Source organism: Helianthus annuus, chromosome 14 (assembly GCF_002127325.2).
Source record: "Helianthus annuus cultivar XRQ/B chromosome 14, HanXRQr2.0-SUNRISE, whole genome shotgun sequence".
NCBI classification, from domain to species: domain Eukaryota; kingdom Viridiplantae; phylum Streptophyta; class Magnoliopsida; order Asterales; family Asteraceae; genus Helianthus; species Helianthus annuus.
This window is the reverse complement of record NC_035446.2, coordinates 104,597,906-104,619,375: the sequence shown is the minus strand read 5'-3', so window position 1 is coordinate 104,619,375 and position 21,470 is coordinate 104,597,906. Positions and strand designations below refer to the sequence as shown.

Below are 21,470 nucleotides of genomic sequence, written 5' to 3'. Positions count from 1 at the left end.
GTACTGAATGGTGTTTTTTTATTTACTGCTGAATGGTGTTATTTTTGTGCTGAATGGTGTTATTTTTGTGCTGAATGGTGTTATATTTTCTGAATGGTGTTATATTTAAAACACCATGTATGAACATACTCTGAATGGTGTTATATTTATGGACGGTCATAAGTCCTTAAATCCAGGATTTTCTCTCTCCAAATCCTTAAATCAAGGATTACCATATTTAAATTTGTTAATGCATTTCCAATCCTACCATTTTCGATTAATTTTAATCTAATGGTTGAGATTCTTTCTTACCTTTCTCACACTTTTGGTCTTTTTTACAATAACTCCACCCTATATATATATATATATATATATATATATATATATATATATATATATATATATATATATGGTAGGGCTAGATAGAAAACCCTATCTATATAAAAAACCCTAGAAAACTCAACCTCCCGACATTTTTTTTTTTTTGAAAAAAATAACACATGTAATATACATGTTTTTAAGAGTTTTGGGCCAAAAAAATCAAAAAAGCGCCGAAGGGTAATTTAAAAAAAAAAAAATTTCAGCAACTTTCAGCATTTTTGTCTAACATTTGTTTATTTTTTTTTAAAAAATCCCTTCGGCGCTTTTTTGTTTTTTTTTTTGGCCCAAAACACTCTAAAACATGTATATTACATGTGTAATTTTAATAAAATCCAAAAAAGCGTGAAATCCTTTTCAAATTTCAATAAAAGGGTTATAATTATCAGATAAACATTTTTCTATTTAATATTATCTACAAATTAGAAGATAAATTATTAGAAAATAAATATGAAAGAAAGGCAGGAAAACCCAAAAATAGGTGCATCCGATGAATGACACGTGTCACACATTGATTTATTTTATTATATGTATATAGATATAGATTATTATTGCTTGGTAAACGTCAACTACATTAGTTAATGTCCATTAAAATCATTAAAGTCCATTAAATTGGTTGGACTTAGGGCCGATGACATCAGATTGTTTTCGATCCATCACAATTGATTTACTTTTTTGGTCCATGAAGTCTCATGACGAATTTAGTTTTCTCTTGATCGCTAAATACACATTGACCCACGGTTTAGTTTTCTCTTGATCGCTAACGCTTCTGTCCCCAAGTTTCATTTAACAGGAGTGGGGAAAGAAAAAAGATGAAAATATGAAAAAACCATGTTTCTGAGATTTTTTAAGGATAGAAGGGGGGGGGGGAGGAGGGAAAAGGGAAGAAAATTTGTACGTATATTTATCCTCCAAAATCGGAGAGATTATGAGAGAAAATCTTATTAATTACTAAATTAACCTCATATCTAATTAAAATGTTTTATGTTTAAAGGGTATAATGGTAAAATTGTTCTTTTTTTTTCTTTCCTCCTAACTTGGGAACACATAAAATGCTTGATTTCTTCTTTTTTCCTTTACTTTTCATTAAACTCGGGAACACAAAAAAAATCATATCTTTTCCTTCCTTTTCTCTCTTAATTCATTTTCCTTTCCCTCCCCCTGTTAAATGAGACTCGGGCACGGTTACGAGAGAAAGATTATGGTCATCAGCTTACAGAAAACTATCAAATCCAATTCCGTCATATAGAAATCTCTGTCTAATCCGATAAATCAATCGCCTGAAACCCGCGAAATAGATTTATTTGATAGTTCTTAAACAATTCAGTGATTGATCTAGGTTTCATCATATTATTTGAAATTCAATTCGGTTTCAAGGTTTGTTAAATTTTTGAATAAACTGATCTAGACTACAATATACAACAAGAGGGGCTCAAATAGTCTAAATACTTAAATCCAGTTTTTTTTGGGTAACTTTGTAGAATAGTAACCAAGTTTTAAAAGTGTTCTAATTAGGTCACTCAAGTTTCAAAAGTGTTTCAATCAGGTCACTCAACATTCATTTTTTATTAAAATTAAGGGTTTTTTCATCCAAATCATAGGTAACCGTGGTGATGTGGATTTTTGTTTCTTTTTTCTCTTTTATTTGATGCTAACGTCGAGCGATAACGTGGATTTTTAACTTGTTTTTTTAATTTTAAATGTAATTAAAGTGGTTTTATTTTTAATAAACATAATTTCTTATATTAAAATAATCCGACCCTAGCATCTTAAGCTCCATTTTTATTTTGACACATGTAAAAAAAGACATGGCTCGATTTGAATGTTAAATTATCTAATTAGGACAAAAACGATACAAGTGACCTAATTAGAACACTTTTGAAACCTGGTTACTATTCTGTGAGATATTCCCTTTTTTTTTCAATACTAAAATGAAGAATTTATTACTTTAAAGATCATACTAAAGTTCCAATTAAGCTAATTATAAATGTTGATCCATGGTTAATTCTTATTATCATTTGTATTACAATTATTAAATGAAATGCTAAAATATCACACGTATTCTAGTGTGCACACGCATGTGTATACAGATCAGCAATGCCACATGTACATTGATCACGAGTACAAAATCCAACCTGTATACCTTTCTCTTTGCAAGTGGAGTGACATTTATCGTTGTTGTCCGCAGTGGCGGAGCTTGACTAAAAGTTTCTGTGTGGGGGGATCCTTTATAATTTTAAAATTTTTGGACAAAAAATCAGAAATTTTATACTTCTAACCGAAACATTAGGGGGGGGGGGGGAGGGGGCAGGTGCACCCTCGGGTATCAACTAAGCTACACCCCTGGTTGTCCGCATGCTTAGCATAGGTCACATTTTCCCTTGAACTTCTTGCTTGCCTGATAACAATCTTAAGATGTTTCTTGCTAATACTGCTACATTCTGGCACCAATGCTATTTACAAACTAAAACTCATTAATATAACAAACATATGGTGACAAGATATGTTGGATCATTGAAAATGAGCAATAAAATGATAAAAGAAAATATTGAAAAAGAGATTTGAGTAGAGAATTAAAATAGAGATCGACAATGATGATGACAATAAGCAGAATAATTTTTATAGACCATAGACGTAATGAAAATGAACGTTTCATGATCATCTCAAACGCAAGTATTTTATCACGATGTTGTTGATTTTACTTTAATTAATATTGTTAGTTTTGGTTAATTATATATTGAAATATCATGAAAACTAAACGTTTTATATTATCATTACTAGGCATGCATAGGGGCTGATCAGTTTTGGTTAATTATATATAGAAAATTTCATGAAAATTAAACTTTTTTGTATTACCATAGCTAAGCATGCATACGGAATGAATGGTGGCGATGCTATTTATTCCCTATGCATGCCTAGCAATGAAATCTTCTATATATAAAAAGTTTAATTTTCATGAAGTCTTCTATATATAACTAACCAAAACTATTGTTGTATATATGTATTCGACTTCAAATTTTACATTTTGTTGTAACCAACTTTTAGAACTTACATTGTCATGTATTTAACTTAAAAAGCAATCTCTTGTGATGTAGAAAGACTTGCTCATGAACTAGAAGTATATCCAACTTTACACCATTTACTATTATATATATGTATTCGACTTTAAATTTTACATTTTGTTGTAACCAACCTTTAGAAACTTACATTGTTATGTATTTAACTTAAAAAGCTACCTCTTGTGATGTAGAAAGACTTGCTCATGAACTAGCAAAATGCAGCTATGTTGAGTTGCCTAGCGAAACTCGTAGAAATATGCCTTAACTAGAGTTTCAAGACCTCAAACAACCAAAATCATCTAACATTTACCTATTTGTTCAATCTATTGTTCTGATTGGGTGCTGGACTCTATGGCGTGTGTGAAACAAGTTTATATTTTCCAATGACCCAATTAAACTGGAAGCGATCATCGGTGAGATTAAATCTTTGGCATTCCTATTGTTGATGTATGTTGCTGTTGTGGCGACCCTCTTGTTAGTTGCTTGTTAGCAAGATGGTGGGCCTTTTTGGTTGATGAAATTTGCCGTTCGAAAAAATTTATCTTGGACCAAATAAGCCACTTGGGTTTGAGTTAGGTCCATATATGTTGTGTTATTATTACTTTTTTTGTGTTTCAAGGGGACCGATGAGGTACTTTTTTCATTTAAGAAGAACAAATGATATTAATGAGTTATCATTTATTGTGTTTTGAACATATCTTGGGTAGCTTCTGGCATAAAGTTTGTATTTAGTTCGTTGACAGTTGGTCTGATAATTGAGGACTAGAACAGGTCAAATAAGAAAAGTTTAGCTAAGAAGGGAAGCATCCAAACTGATTGAATGCCTCAATATTGTACTTATATGGGTTTTATAATAATGATTAACATATTATGAAGATGTTTAGAAATAGATCAAAACGGTGTTTGCGGTTAACTCTACCCAACTGTCCTGTTTCAACTCGTACTATTAAAAAACCTGTAACCCAACCTGCTTTTCAGGGTTGTGTAATGGGTCAAAACGTGCTTAGACCATGGGGTATGGGGCTTGGGTTGGGGCGTGGGTTGGCTGAAAACTCCCAAGCCACCACCCCGGGGGCTTGGGTTGGGGCGTGGCCCCATTGGCGTGGGTTTGAAGCCGGGCGTGGGGCGGGCTAGTAAGTGACATGGCAGGCTCTCAATGACCAAACCAAACTCATGCCCCCAACCCAAGCCCCACCATACCCCATGGGCGTGGGTTTGAGTGGTGGGGGGCTCCCATTCCACGTGTCAACAAATGCCCCAACCCAAGCCCCACCATACCCCACGGCCTTAGTTCTAACAGTTTCTTTTTTTAAGCAAGGAGCTAAGGAAGTAAGGATCGGGTCAGGTTGACCTACAAACAGTTTTGTGCATCTTTGAATGATTTTTCATGAGTAATTACTATATTAATTATGATCACAGATACTTAACTAATTACTACTTGAATCATGTTTCTGTAATAAGATAATTCACATAATTATTTATAAGATTCAACAAGTATTTGCACATCAGTGGGTTAGTTATGCTCTCAACCTTGTACATTGTTTTTTTCTTCTTATCTGACTTGGTAACATATTTTATTTTTGTTGAGTTTATTGTTTTTTTCTTGTTAGTTGACTTATTTACTTTTGTCTTACTTCTACTTTCAAATATTCATCCTGTTGCTACCTGTAGGCATTAAACATGTCTATGACACTTGGGAACTTCATAAATTAGATACTCGTGAAATATATTCTTTCCAATATATGAATTAATCTACATGCTAAGTGTTAAAAGTATCTTTTATTATCCTAATTCATGTTATCGTAACATATTATGCATGTTATATTGGGCTTGTTTTATATTATTGTTCATGTTGGGTTATTGTTCCAGTTGGGCCAGCTGGGCTATTATTCTTGGGCTTAAAGTTGTTAAGTTGTCTGTTATTGTAACAGACTCTTGTTATGGGCTGAAGGTTTAGTTGTGCTACTCTTGAAACATAAGGGGTTGAAGTGTAACTTGGTCATGATCCGGATATAAAAGAGAAGAGAGAGAGAGCTCAGTTCAGTTGTGATATTTTCTAGGGTTTCATCTTGTTCTCTGGTTCGCTCATGCTCTTGATGGTCTGGATGCTTCATCTGGTGTTGAAGATTGTCTTCTAGTGTTGATCATCTTGTGTTGATCATCGTTTTGGTTTAGATCTCAGTGTTGAGATTGTTGTATAAGAGATTGTGTTAATCTCTTTGTTTGTATCCTTTCTTTTTTCTGTTTTTGTATTGTTCTGGTTATGTTCAACAGATTTCTTCAATCTGTTGAACTTGTATAGTGTATTGATTAAAGATCTCATACTTTTGAGATCTAGGGTTTGGTTGGGATATTTTTCTGGGTTGGATAATCAATAAAGTTTTGTCACTATTTTGTCACTATTTCTGGTGTTGTTCATATGTTTCTGTAGTTTAGTGTTAGATCTGTACTTGTTTACACTAAGTGATGATATTTGTTTAGTATTAAAATTCAGTTTTATCGGGTTAAAACCGAACAAAACTGAATGTGAAGTTACTTGTTTTGCCAACACTAGTTGATATCATCAGTTAGAAAACTACAATGATCACAGAGTTGCACTTTTAAATATTCTTTTGTTATTCACATGAAACCTGCAAATTTAATAATGACTATGGGACTATACTCATGAATGGGTCGATTCCAGTTCTGTTTTATCTCTAACAGGTAGTATAAAAAGGATTAGGTAAAAGGAAACGAATCAAACGGGTCAAATGTGACCAAAAGTGTTATTATATCACAAGACATTCTAAACTGGTCTATACAAAAGTTGGATTACTACTAAAATAAAAGCAGTTTTGTAATCATATTTGTGAAATAAGTTCTTATACAAAAATTAGAAAATTTTGGCAATTTGTTTATTCGTAAAGGTTAGTATGGGTCGGGTCCGATTAAACTACAAACAGTTTTTTTTTTTTTCATTTTTTTTTTTTGCATTTATAATGCTTTTCATGAGTAACTACTATATTATTTATGACTACAGAAACATAACTCATCTTTATGTTAATATAATTTTTGTAATAAGATTATGTACACTAATTATTTATAAGATTTAAAAGTGTTTGCATATTAGTCCCAACCTACTGTGATCGTTTTGAACCGTTTAATAAATCTACCCGTTTTCATCCCGACTAATAACTACCTCTAGTTGATAACATATGTTAGAATACTGCAATGTATCAACATTGTACATTCTAATTACATCTTATGTTATTTTAAAATGAGACCTACATGTCGAATAATGACTATGGACGAAACTCATATAGTCATATGTAAGTATCATTTGTTTCAAGAGTATAGTTTTTTGTTGCCATATCGAAACCTGTTTGTGGACTTTGACTGTTATCTGGTTAATCGGTGAAATATTGACCCTTATTCGGTCTACTTGAGTTGCCCTAGATGAATTTATCGTACAATATTGCCAACACTTCCTTAGGTTACATTATATTTATATCAGTAGTTTTTGAATTCTTTATAAATAGATGCTGCAATACAAGCTTTTTTTGACACATGTGTTAGGATTAAGTCATATGTTAAGAAGCATAATGGTCATAATAATCTTGCATCTTAATCCGTTGTCAATGTTTGTTGTTGAAACTAACTTTTTAATCTATATGTTATCGTGTTAGACCATGCGTAGTGAGGGGTTTTTTTTGGGCATTTTTCCCCTAAAAAACGCCCCACAACGCCCTTTTTTTTCACCCCCGGGGGCCTTTTTTTCAAGCAAATTGCTTTTGGTGTGTTTTATTCCACGCCTTGCTTCCTTTTGTTTGTTCAGTCACCATTGATCTTCCTTTCATCCTTTTTTGATGTTTTTTTATTTAAATCTCTTTTAACACAATGCCCACATCCCCACTACACCCATTTTAGAAAACACCCTATAATGCCCTATTGCTAACTTGGCTGGCACATGGCGCAAAACGCCCAAGGGTAGGGGCATTACCACTATACATGGTCTTATAATGAACAATTTGACAATATTGGCTTCAGCTTAGTGATTTGGAAGTCGACTAAAATTCACTTTATCGCCAAACCAAATGAATTTGGTTTGGTTCAGCGTGGTCCATGTTGAATTCGGTTTTAGGGTTATTGTTAGGGTTGATTTATGGTAAAACAACGTGCATGTTAGGTTAATACCGCTGACACCACCCGCCAAAGTAAGAATGACCCATTTGGACCGGGTAAGTGGCGGGCTGGCAGCTCATTTGAACCCACTCTTAGCAAAATAAGAGTGACACATTGTATAATTTACGTTGGACCTAATTAGCAAACAAAAATTAGCAAGATCAACCCAAGTAGAGTCAATCAATTTGGTAGCTAGATCAATTGGAATCTTTGTAATTATGTCAATAATAAAATAGAAAATACAAGACCGTTGATTGTTTCTGATAGGTTCATTTTGGTTTAAGATTAATAACTTTAGTTTTGTGACAAGTAAAACGCATTTATCTTTTATCCTAGACAAAATAAGCTAATTGGGCTTTAGGTCCTTTTCTGTTGGGCTGTTAGTTATTTCATCTGTCTCAATGGGCCTAACTACCTAAGAGAGTGAGAGGTAACTTTTTTTCCTCTAAAAATAATTATTTATGTAACTTGAGTTGTGGTTTTTAATTATTGTATGTTAAACCTTTATTGGATTGATTTTGGAGTCAATTTGTATCCAATTACTTGACTATCACTCGAGGAATAAAACAGGACAAATAAATCAAGTTTGTTTTTAATCATAAACTTGACTATCATTTTTATTTAAAGACTTACATTTAGTGTGTTTTTTCAATCATAATCCATATGGTATTATTTATATAGAGCTTATAAAAATAGATAAAAAGAGGTTTACAAGTTAACCAAACTCAACTACTCAACTCAAGTGTTTCAACGTGTGCTCATAAAAGAACCTTTTACCTACATAGTGGACCCGTTATCTTAGCACCTCTAATTCTACCCATTGATACATATTATTGCATTGAAAACAAGTTATGATTTGCATGCTATTTAGGGGGTTATGTTGTCATTGCATTAATCAGGTCATGTCGCGTTCATGTGTTAAAACGTTATTGCAAGTTTAGAATGCTTTTAATTGATACTTACAATATTTTAAAAATGGGAGTCGATTATATATTGTTCATTGACATTTTCATATGACCCTTCAAGTAATACACATATCTAAGATTAATTTTTTAGACAAATAAATAGATGTTATGCTTTTATTAGTGACTAGTAATATTGGATAATATTATTGACTATATATAGATATTATGCTTTTATTATTGACTAGTAACACACAAACTATTCAAGTAATACACATATCTAAGATTAATTTTTTAGACAAATATATAGATGTTATGCTTTTATTAGTGACTAGTAATATTGGATGATATTATTGACTATATAGATATTATGCTTTTATTATTAGTCTGACTAGTAACACACAAACTACCACCTTATAAATCAACTAGGAAAAAGTTAGACAACCATATCATTAGGTATATGTTGAAATCAAAGAGTACCAAAATATTAAATAATGAATTCAAAGTTTGAAAGGAATGTGTTGATTTATCAATAAAAGTAGCTCAACACATCATTTGAAAATCCAACGTTTTGACAAATAACACAAATGAAGTAAAGATCCAAGAATAATTGAACACTTTTACAAATTTCCATTGTATATTTTTGAATCAATCTATAAATTGCAAACTAAAAAAAAGAATAAATTTCAATTCTATATTTGATCCTAAAAAATTCTAACTTCGTTTTGATAATCCTTGATCAACTGTCACAGAAACACTACCCGAAACTGCGATGTCTGATTCGATAAACACCTTGTTGTTCGAGATATTGCGTAGAACATAGTTTGGGAACACGTTAGGTTCACTGGTCATCATCGTATATTGCACAAATTTTATGTGTCTAGGAAATAGAAGTATTTGGTTAAAATCAACCGTCCACGAGGTGCCATTACCTTGTGTGGCACCTCGAGCGACAGTCGCCTTCAAGTTCATCCCCTTAACATTATTATTGTCAACCACAACTTGGTCGATGTTGTTGAACACTCCATTCCTTTGGTCGAGTTGAACAATATCAACCCCTTTATTTGAACCAGAAAACATATTATCAACAATGTTTAACCCGTTTACAACGCCACGAATTGATTTCAAGACAATAAAAGCGTCCCCGAGGAAGAAACAACCCGAAACATGAAGTTGGACTGGATCTTCCGCCACAATCCCGGTGTAATCAAAGTACGAATTTACGATTCTAGTTTGTGTAAGATTGGGCAACTTTAAATATACTCCAGTGCCACCGAAGCCCGTGGCCTTATTGTAGCAATGTACCCCGGTGAGAACATTCGCTTGACCGGAGATCACAATCCCCGTGGCAGCCGAGAAAATGACAACGTCTGTGATGGCATTGTCATTTCCGGCTAAAGTTATGGCCGTTCCGGAGAAATCCCTTTCATGGCGGTCACCACCCGCGGTGATGTGTTGGCCTAGGAACGAGTTACGAATATAGGTTTCGTGACCGCCTTGGACGAAGATGCCGGTCGTATTGAAGTGCGTGATGTAACAATTATCGATGTTTGTTCTGAGAGCGTTGATCGCTCGAATACCTCCTCCATGATAATTGCAGTCTAGCATTATATCTCTAAATGTTATGTATTCATAGTTATATTCCAAAGAAGTTGCTGCTGCTGATGATGATAGATCTATGAGATAACTATCATTTGTGAAATTTTCAGATGCTCTCAATGTCCCACCTGATATCTATCCATAACAACCATAGTTTTAACATGATAATGAGATTCATTTTCTGTAACACTAACACATATGGATTGTCTTGTAAGTACATCATATAATAAGTTTATTGAACATGTAGTAATTAATAAAAGTACAAATATTTGTACTTGTAGAAATATAACTTTCAGCAAAATTCCACAGCTAGAAGAAATTAATTCCAAAATAAATACAAAATAATTGTCAGTAATCTACTGATTATTATCGACTGAATTTTCTGCAAGACTGGAAAAATATAAAAAATAATACAAAATAAATTTCTGAGAGGCAAGAGAACATTTGGTCCCAGACTTTTCAGAAATTTATCATATTAGAAATTCTTCCACATATTTATCATTTTAGAGTTAAATGTGATTTTAGTCCATGTGCCATTTTTCAGAAATTTATCATATTAGAAATTTATCATATTAGAAATTTGGGTCATTAAGTTCAAAGGTTTCATTTTTCGCCTGTGAGTCCAAAAATGTTTCACCGTTGCCATTTTAGTCCACTAAGTTAACTTCATCCATTTTTCTGTTAACTAGAAGGACAATTCGGCCATACTAAATGACCGAATTGCCCCTCTCATTAACAGAAAAAATGGATGAAGTTAACCCAGTGGATTAAAATAGCAATGGTGAAACCTTTTTGGATCCACAGGGGAAAATTAAACCTTTGGGCTAAACTGGCAAAATGGTTCAAACCAAAGGGACTAAAATGACATTTAACTCTATCGTTTTATGTAATCTAACATTTTTAGGCAACATGCATGTCACTATTAATTCAAGATACTTATCATCCTTTTGTTTTCAAATGGCACAAATTACATACTTCACCAAAAATAACAACTATGTCACATTAGCTAATTACAATATATTATTCTACATGAATATTCATGAAAAACATTTGTAAATATGTTACACTAGTATATAAAAAATAATTTGTTTCGTCCAATTATTATTATTTTTTTATTAGCCTATTCTTTTTTTTTTTGAATGCCTTTTATTAGCCTATTCAAGCTCCAATGACTTGCAGTCAAAAATCAAAATAACGGTCAGACCAAGCATAATGGGGCGTTTTTTTTAAAAAAAATTGCCTTATAACGCCCGAAAACGCCCAAAAGCCCATTACATGGGGCGTTTTGCGGCGTTTTTTTTGAAAAAAATTTGCTTTGGCGTTTTAAAAAACACGCCCAAAGGTGGTAAAGTTGTGTGGTTCAGTTTAGGACTTGGCCAATAAGAAAATTGTTAGGTTTTTTTTTTTTTTTTTTTTTTTTTTTTTTTTTTTTTTTTTTTTAAACGCCTAAAAGGGATTATTGGGCATTATACCCCACTACGCCACTTTTGCTATACTGCCCCAACGCTGACTAGGATGCCACGTGTCGGATAATGCCCATGGTGGGGGCATTATACCAACTTACCACTACACATGGTCTCATAACTTGTCGAAAATAGTCGTGTGGAATTAATAATATCATCAATATTCAAATTCAAAACCAACTTACCACGACATTTCCAACACCGGCCATTGGAAACTTCATTGGCCGGCTAATCATGTAAATCCCACCTTCAAGACTTATTTGCACGCCACCATGGTTAGTGATCCCATCCATCAATATCCCTTCACGTTCCTCGGCCACCGCATCCGCTATCGCGCTCAGAATCGCTTCTGTGCTATCCGTTTTCCCAGTCGGGTCCGCCCCGTATGAGCTCACACGATACAAGCGTGCACTCGACACCTACATTTAGATTAACTCCATTAGTTTCAAGAGTATCTTTTTTATTTGCAAGTTGCAACCAGTGGCGAAGCTTGAGATTTCCGACAGGGGGCCGAAAACGTATATACCAAAAAAATTTCTATAAAACCGGGGGTCGAAAACGTATATACAAAAAAAATTCTATTCGAAAACTTCATATTCTTCACTACTGAGGGAAAAGTTCGGGGGGGGGGGGGGGGGCACTATGTTGCGCCCTGGTTGCAACACTAATAAAATAGGGAATATGGATGTTTACCGGATTCGTTTGCGAAATGGACGATCGGAGGGCTTGAAGTTTTCGTATATGGTGGTCGTAATCATGGGTTCGAGCCGGGGTTAACGGGTTTTGTGGGAGTGAGTATGCAATGTGGGCATGGTTGATTAGGATGAAGAAAGTGGCAAGTGGTAGTAGGATCATGGGATTGGAACAAATAAGAGCCATTAATGTTGTTCTTGTGTGTTTGGTTCAAAACATGAGACAATTGAGGTCATATATATGCATATATGTATATACGCATGTGTATATGTTTAATGATGTTTAGAGATAAAGATTTGGTCATGGAAAGAGTGAGGGCTAACTAAGATGTCAATCTTAGATGGAAATGGTTCATGCTAATGACACCTATACATAGATATATATCATGTAAGCATATATAGGTGTTTATATATGCATGTATGTATGTGTATATATATGTACCGTACATTTGGACTTTGAATGTGAAACAAGGAAACTTTTGGGCATTTTGTTACTTTAGCATTTGGTCTATTATTCTAAAAGAGAAATTATGACTATGGGTCTTATTTTCTATGTCCAAGAAAAAATAAATTTCTATGTCCAAGAAAAAAATAAAAAACGTGTAACATGAAATATTTTCAAGTAGACAAGATGTTATAGTCCGCGGAGTGTAGCACACTATCCTATATATGTTTTGAACATGCTGTTTTGCAACTTCTGAATGGGTAAACACTGAACCAGTAAAAGGTGTGAACTATTAAGTGTTGAACCAGTAAAAGGTCTGAACCATTAAGAGCTATTACAATGCTTAACCGTTCAGGACAAATGTCTGACCAATTCAGATTAGAGGTCTTAACCAATCAGACTCAGTATAATGGTTAACCATTCAGAGGCAAATGTCTGAAACATTCAGACATATGCTCGCGAAACAAACAGTCTGCACCAATAAGTGCTGAACCAGTAAGAAGTCTGAACCACTAAGAGCCTCATTAAGAGCTAAACAAATAGCCCCTAAGATCGTCGGTGTAGAAGTCTGGTTTTGAGTAAATTAGATACGTTCTATCAAAATCGATTGAAAAACCGAACCAAGCTACCTATGATGCAACCGGTTCAGTTTTTAAATATAAGAAAAGGTTACATTATGTCATTTTCCGATATATAATTTTATAACTAATAATTAAGTTATAATAAAATGAAAGAGGAAAAAATATGATTTAGATGGTTTTCATTTTTGTGTAACATGTTACTTCAAGTATGATAACTATGATGGGATTGTGTACAAGATATTCTGACTTGTAACGAACAGCATATTTGTGTGTTACGAAAACCAAAATTATTGAAAAGGGTTTGGTTTGTATGAAGGGTATGTTTTTTTGGTTTTGGTTGATTCATGATGGGGTTGTTGGTTATGATGCCTTTCTTCCAACGCAATTTAAAATCTTCATCCTTACGCCACCAATTTTATTCGAAACTAACTTTTTTCTTTTATCAATTTCCGTTTTAGGTTTCATATATTTGGTATCCGATCAAGGACTTTTTAATTTTGTTCTTGTACTATTCTTTTTTACAAAAAAAAAAAATGCATATACTAAGTAACCATCATTTGGCAAGCTAGAGAGGTAGGTTTAATGGGGTAAATTACTTTTTGAGTCCCTATGTTTTAGTGGTTTTAACCACTTGAGTCCAAAATCAAAAAGTTTAACGCCTTGGGTCCCTAGTCATTTATTTTATGACGTTTTGAGTCCAATTTTGTTTATTTTATAACGATTTGAGTCCAAAAAATTGGACTCAAAGTGTTAAAATTTGGACTCAAAAGGACTCAAATGGTTAAAGAAAATGCTTATAGGGACTCAGGTCATTAAACTTTTTGATTTTGGACTCAAGTGGTTAAAACCACTAAAACATAGGGACTCAAAAAGTAATTCACCCTAAAAGTAATTTGCAGAAATAATGAATTGTGAAAACAACATACACACTGATGTATTTTGATTTAATTGTGATACATAAGGCGTCACATAACCATTAATTTATCTCTTTTTAATTTAAACATGATTAAACCGTAGTGTCCTATTTGAAACGAATGAGCAGTGATACCTTACGATAAGGCCCATTAGCAAGAACCGTTTGCAGGAAGACCGTCTCCTTGGTTCGGGCAAACCTACACAAATAAGTAAAGCGTTAGCCTCCTCACAAGAGGGGTGCTATCCTATGAATAAGCATGGGCATGAGAGTAAGTTTCAATCTATAGAGGGTATTTAATTTCATATACCATAGCTTAACAAGAGTAAAACTTTTATTTCTAGTAGCCAAAGGGGTAGTTGGGTACATTGAACGAGCCCACATACCCAGGGGCGCAACATAGTGGGGGCGGGAGGGGGCAGCCGATCCCCCAAACTTTTTGCTCCGTAGTGGAGAGTATGTAGTTTTCGTATAGAAATTTTTGGGTATATACGTTTTCGACCCCCTGTTTTATAGAATTTTTTTGGTATATACGTTTGACAAAAGATCAAATACAAATAAAGTTAACGTACGAACTGAAGGAAAAGACAAAAAAAAACGTGGTGGCATTTTCGTAATTATCAGTAACTATTAAAATTACTCTATAAATGATCCTGTAGAGTAATTTTGTAAAATGTTCTTGTAGAATAATTTTGTTCTTCTAGGATAATTATGAAAATTACTCCACAAGTGTATCAAAATTTTGCTGAATCAAAATTACTTTACAAGTGAAGCAAAATTACCCTGCAAGTTTATCAAACAACATACAATTCAAAATTACTCTACAAATGATCCTGTTTGATCTTGTAGAGTAATTTTGTAAAATGATCCTGTAGAGTAATTTTGTAAAATGATCTTGTAGAGTAATTTTGTTAGCATTTAGTTATGAGGTTTAGCTTTATGGTTTAGTTTTTAGCTTTTAGTTGGGGGGGGGGGTAGGTTTTTTGCTGAGGTATAGTTTTTTGATCAAAATTACTGTACAAGACCAAAATTACTCTACATGAACATTTTATAAAATTACTCTACAAAAGATCAAAATTACTCTACAGTATCATTTGTAGAGTAATTTTGATAATTACCCTACAAGCAGATAATTACAAAAATGCCACTGCGTGCTTTTGTCTTTTTCATGCAATTCGTACGTTTAGTACGTTAACTTTATTTGTACTGGAACTTTCCCCTGGTATATACGTTTAGTACATTAAATTTTTTGGTATATACGTTTTCGACCCTCCGGTCGGAAATCTCAAGCTTCGCCACTGCACATACCTTTATGTACGCTCCACACTGTTCATATCCTTATTGACATGGCTAATATTAGTTTTAGGGAAAATCACGAAAATGGCCAATGCAACGCCGTTTTTGCAATTTTGGCCATCTGACACCCTCGACGAGCCGTTTCAATCTGCTGAAACGACACAAGATTTTGGGTTAACGGCCAGCCAATCGTTGTTTGACACGTGTCCGACAAAGCCTGTAATGGCTTGAGAATCATGCAGTAAATGCCACGTGTCCGACAGTGTGGAAAGATCTTAGCCAAGCCGTTACAATCGGCTCATGTTGAAAGATCTTAGCCAAGTTCCTTCAACGAGCCAAGCCGTGTTCTTAGGATGTAGCCGAGCCGTTACCGTACACGCATGGACCCCACTTCTGCCAGCCGAGCCGTTACAGCTGGGTTCGAGCCGTTTCGCTTAACTGTTTGTGCCGTCTCAACTGCGCCGAGCCGTTTCAGCTGGCTCCGAGCCGGTACAGCTGCTCCGGGCCGTTTCAATATATGGTTCGAGCTGTTTCAACTGATCAGAGCCGTTTGAACTGGATCCGAGTCGGTACAGCTGTCTAATGACGGTTCAACGTGTTGTTCGAGCCGGGTCAACGTGTTGTTCGAGCCGTTTGACCGTCTGTTCCCACTATATATTTACCCACTTGTTTTTTTTTTTTGTGATTGTTAAACGAATCCCTCTACCACACTTAAATCTCATAGAAAATGTTATCTTGCTTTCTTCATTTGATTGTCATAGATGTTTTCGTGTATCAAAGGAATGAAATATTTATGAAATCACACGTATCAGATAGTGTAAAAGACGTGTTCCTGGGCTTTAGTTATCAAATTCGGTTTTGATATTGTTTCTCATATTGGAGTGTCTTTCTCTTCAGAAATGCCACCTCTACTTATCTAGTGAGTGTGGATGGAACAATCGAGCAAAAGACGCATCTTTATCATTGCTACAAGCGTTTTGACTCGAATTCTAGAAGAAGAGATTTGATTCACTCCAAACTTTCAATTTGCTGTCCAATTTGCTCTCGGGAGGTTCTAAGTTCTAAGCAGCTGTTTGGTGAAGTTATGTTGTTATCTGAAGACTGCTTTCTTGGAGACCGCGCTTTTTTCTCTACTAGCCGTTTCTGCGGTTATGAGAAAGGGTCCCGATAAGAAATTCTGTGGATGAAATTGAATCACCGGTTTGGCGAAGTTATGTTTGTATTTTTTACGTGTTATATCTTTTATGTAATTTGTATTAAGTAATAATAATAATTACGTGTTTTAATTTTTTTGGGCTGTTTATGTGTTTGGGCCGTTCACTTTTAATAATTTTAATTCTGTTTTGGGCTTTTTATATGGGCTGTTCACTTAACAAGTTAACGGAAAAAAGAATAATTACATAACACCCGTTGTCGTTCTAACTTCCCACGTAACAGCTACCCGTTTCCAATATTACCCACTATATAAACCCTCACCATTCCATTTCACCACGCCGTCCCCATTAAAAAACTCTTCACCGTTTTGAATACAATCCTTATCCGACTTCGTTTCCGTTCACATGGCAAATTCTTGGACCGACGTTGACGACATCGCTTTGTGCGAAGCATGGGAGGAGGCAGTGACCAATCCTCCACCACGCGGACAGGGGGGGCTTTGGGTTCGGGTTCAACATATTTTTGCCCAGCTTCGTGGTCCGGACCATAACCGGAGCGTCGACGCCTTATAGTCCAGGTTTCGGGTGGTGCGGTTGGAATGTGAGAGGTTTGACCGGTATTTCAAGAAGGTGGAGAGAGAAATGGCGGACCTTGTTGAGGATGATCAGAAGGCGGTGGCGCTGATCAACTACCGTCATGACGAGGGACATGATTTCAAGCATGTCTCGGAGTGGGAGGCAATTAGGATTTGGTTTTAGTTTTTTTTTTTAGTATGTTTTGTTTAGTTTTTTTTATTTTTATGTTTAATATTTATCTTATTAATATAAAAAAATATTTTGGATCTTATAAAATTTTGGATGTTATAAAATTTTGTCCACTGCAACGAAAATGGCGGTACTTGACTGCAACGAAAACCATTTGGGCTGTTATAAAAGTTGGTTGTCAATTGTGGGTTCTTTGGCCCAATTGTGGACTGCAACGAATGTATTTCAAGACGTTGTGGGCTGTTTGGCCCAAACATTGTGGACTGCAACGAATGTATTCCCGTGATTTGTTTTAAAACGTTGTGGGCTGTTTGGCCCAAACATTATAGCGTGTTTGGGCCGTTTTAAACTGTTTGGTCCGTTTTAAACGAGTGTATAACAATAATTAAGTTAACAATTTTATCAGCTCCTATTAGGAGGATAAACTGGTTAACATGTTGTGCTTTCATACAAAGGGCGCAGGTTCGATCCATGAAGGGGCCGTTTCTTTAAAGAAGAACCCCCCTTTTTATCCGTTTTTTAAATTTTCAGTTTAGGCCCCTCATAAGTTTACTAACTGATCTAACTGTATTTTATTAACCTACTTATTCTTTATGTAGGATATTTAACTAACTCAGTTAATTTGATTACTAATAACTAACCTTATTAATTAATTAACCAAGTTAGCTAACCTTGTTAACTTTATTAAGTTAACAATATTAATGTTATCAATTAATCGTTTTTATTATTTAATTATTTTTATTTAACTTTATTAAATAGTTTAATTAATTAAAATATTACTTAATAAATTTTATAATTATTTGTTTTAAAACGTTATGGGCTCTTTGGCCCAAACATTTTAGCGTGTTTGGGCCGTTTTTAACTATTTTTATTTAACTTTATTATTTAGTTTAATTAATTAAAATATTAATTAATATTTGCACGGTTCATATAGACAAAGGGTTAAAAGTCATACATTAAGTTGCACGATACAACCTAAAAATATTACAAATTCATTTCGTGAATTACAGATAAATTTTTAAACATTCAAACACTAAAAGGTGTTCAAAGTCCTCGTCGTAAAGTATTGCGTAGTCGAGCAGGGCCTCTTCAGCGATCTCTTTTTCTTCCATGTTCGGATTAGTTTTTTTAACATTTTTGCACCTTCCTAAAAAAACGTGTACATTTAAAGCGTAGAAAAGAAAGACGAGTCATCAACGCCTCGACACTTCGGGACGTCTCTTGTAGGTGAATGCAGAAATTGTTGAAAACCTGCCCCCAGAAAGCAGTATCGGAAACTGAATAAGTGCCCAGATCACGAGCGGCAGCGTACGAAACGACAACAGCAATATCTTCCTCGTCGGTCCAAGAATCCATTTTTTTAGTGTGAACTTTGAGACGAGAATGGTGTTTAATGGGAGGGAGTAATGTATGTATTTATAGGTTTGAATGGGGTAAAATGGGAAGATATAATATTAAATATTAAAACATATTAAAAAGAAGAGTTATTTTATTTAACAACATTTGGGCGTGGTAAACACCACCAAAAATACAGTTTATCAGCCATGAATCGTGTATATGACAAACATATTTGTTTTACGTCTCCAGTAATGTTAATGGGTTTGTCGGTAACGAGATGCTCCATAAGCATACACAGATAGACAGCTTCATTGCCTACGATTGACCTGTTAGAAATCACGTAGTTATCGTTTAGCTCATGAGTTATGCAGCATTCTGGTTTGCTTGTCTTTTTCCAATACTGCAAATGCACCAGCAACCAGTTAAATACACCTTAAGCTTCGTCAACCGTGGAATAATAACTGCCCTAAATTTGTCTCCTCGTCCACAAAAGTTTTCAAACGGGTACAAAACTAATTCCTGGGATGCCAACTCTAACCGTACCAACATCCATTCGTTATTGTCAATCGGCGGTGGGAAAACACAAAATCCACGTCAAAAAAGGAAGGAAATGGGTTTTCTTTACCATTTCCATAACCAACCACACTCTTAGGAACCGATTGTAGTAACGTGTCATAGAATTGAGGTGGAAGAATTGTCCACCGTAAATTTAACATGGGATCGCTTTGTAAATTTCTTCTTCTCCAAGCCATTAGTCGTCCAGTCCACCCCTCAATATGCTGTTTAACGAATATTAATATATTAATACAAGTTACATGTAATAAACAGGAAAAATACACATTTTGTTAACAAAAAAGTTCTAATGAAATTACCGTTGCTGTTAGGTAGCCATTACAAAGATAGCCTAACAAAGTACCCCAAAATTTTTTGTCCAACTCCACATAACGAGTGAAAACAGCTGAATAACAAAATGGGGTGTCCCCATTACTGTAAAATGTTGCAACATCTTTTGACCAATTCTCAGATTCGTCGTCTGGAATTGCCCATCTTCCGCCTCTGTTCGAGTGTAAGCTTTGACGGTTAGTTACAAAGTTGTTTTCTTCCGGCACCTGCGGCACAGCCGTTTCAGACGAGGAAGTTTCACCCGACTGTCTGGGTGCTCTCCATTTCTTAAGAATCCACGTTGATGATATACTAACTGGTTGAGAGCAGTATACGTTGTTTTTGTCAGCCATTATCGGTTTTAAGAGTGTTTCAAGTGCTCTGAATGGCGTTCTATGAAAATATTTTGCGATCTTATTTAACATGAAAACAACTTTTGGAAAAAATAATTTTTTAAGAGGTTTCATCACACACCTTTCAATAAAGCTACTGCCCGAGTCGTTACAAGTAACTACCCGAGCCGTTTCATGGCACGTGCTCCAATAAAGTAAAAAGTCAAGCCTTTACCGTTTCATGCTTCTGCCGTTTCAGCAATGCCGAGCCGTTTCCGCTGCAATTCCGAGCCGTTTCCACTGCAACGCCGAGCCGTTTCCGCTGCACTGCCGAGCCGTTTCCGATGCATGGTTCCGCTGTCACGTCGAGCCGTTTCCGCTGTCACGTCGAGCCGTTTCAGTTGCTTTTTATGCCGTTTCCAATACATGGCCAAGCCCTTTGACGGCGCGTGTTCCAACAAAGTATTGTTCCCCGTCAGACGACATTCAAGTCGGGTCAACAATAACGAGTGGGACCCATAACGAGTGCCGTTTCCTCCCATGTGACAATCACTTTCCCCACTTTGAATGGGAATTTCTCCACGTTAGAGCAAAGCAAACGACTTGAAGACCCAAACTTTCAAGATCCGAAAGATCGTTGACTCGTCTGGGACCACTAATCTGACTTCTTCGACAGTTGTGGGCCCCCCACTATGGACTTCAACCGACACGAGAACATGCCGAATGATTTCGAGAACATTGCAAACGACCAAGAGATGGAAGATGCTTTCATGGACCCCCCTTCTTGCCTGGTAAAATGTTTGCGGATTATTATTGAATAAAAGATAAGATTTTTATTTGAATTCGTATACTATTTTGAATTTTTTTTTCTTCTTATATAGCAAATAACCATTAAAGTACGAGAAAAGTGGTTGGTTTTTAAATCTTTGCGTGACGTGATGACTCCGGCGATTGAAACAACCATTAGGCAGACGTGTTTCGGTCCATATTTAGACAATAGGTGCACCATATGTGATAGCCTTCTTTTATATGGCGTTGCACAACTACAAATAGTGACTCCTTTTCCCCGTATTGGTATTTCGTATAGATTACGAGGGCAGCTATTTACATTCACCCCAAAACAGTTTTGTTTAGTAACAGGGCTACGTTTTGGGCACACTTCTTGGTCACCTATAGACCATCCGAACTCATTTAGGAACAGATACTTTGAAGCTGGATCAACTGTTAATTTTGGCCAAATAATGAATATGTTCGGGAACATTAGCCAGTTTAACGAAGCTGACGGCACGAGGATATGTCTCCTCATGCTAATCGGTCAAGGTTTTTTGGGTTGGCAAAAAACCAATGTTGTTGATAATATGATTTTAGACCTTGTGGATAATTTAGAAGAATTCAGACAATATCCATGGGGTAATTATTTTTGGGAAAGTACTTATAGTGCCATATACAATTTGTGCAATCGACAAAAAGAAGACGCTAAAGGTTTTTCTTTGGCTGGATTTGTCTGGCCCTTCAAGGTACCCGTGAATGT

General features: G+C 35.2%; 1 protein-coding gene across 1 annotated transcript; it reads right to left on the bottom strand.

The window, feature by feature from the left end:
• Positions 1 to 9,072: 9,072 nt before the first annotated feature.
• Positions 9,073 to 12,609, bottom strand: LOC110873001 (polygalacturonase QRT3). The gene is made up of 3 exons (XM_022121900.2): positions 12,235 to 12,609; positions 11,727 to 11,960; positions 9,073 to 10,213 (listed from the first exon to the last, which is right to left on the bottom strand). The coding sequence occupies exons 1-3, from the start codon at positions 12,418 to 12,420 to the stop codon at positions 9,194 to 9,196; spliced, it is 1,440 nt and encodes a 479-aa protein (XP_021977592.1). The 5' UTR covers positions 12,421 to 12,609; the 3' UTR covers positions 9,073 to 9,193.
• Positions 12,610 to 21,470: the final 8,861 nt, after the last annotated feature.

Excerpts from the sequence above, each read along its gene's own strand:
- LOC110873001 (XM_022121900.2), bottom strand. The coding sequence starts at position 12,420 with ATGGCTCTTATTTGTTCCAATCCCATGATCCTACTACCACTTGCCACT. Across the intron at positions 11,961-12,234 it reads CCATTTCGCAAACGAATCCG|GTGTCGAGTGCACGCTTGTA; the intron begins GTAAACATCCAT and ends ATCTAAATGTAG. Across the intron at positions 10,214-11,726 it reads CCGGTGTTGGAAATGTCGTG|ATATCAGGTGGGACATTGAG; the intron begins GTAAGTTGGTTT and ends TGTTATGGATAG.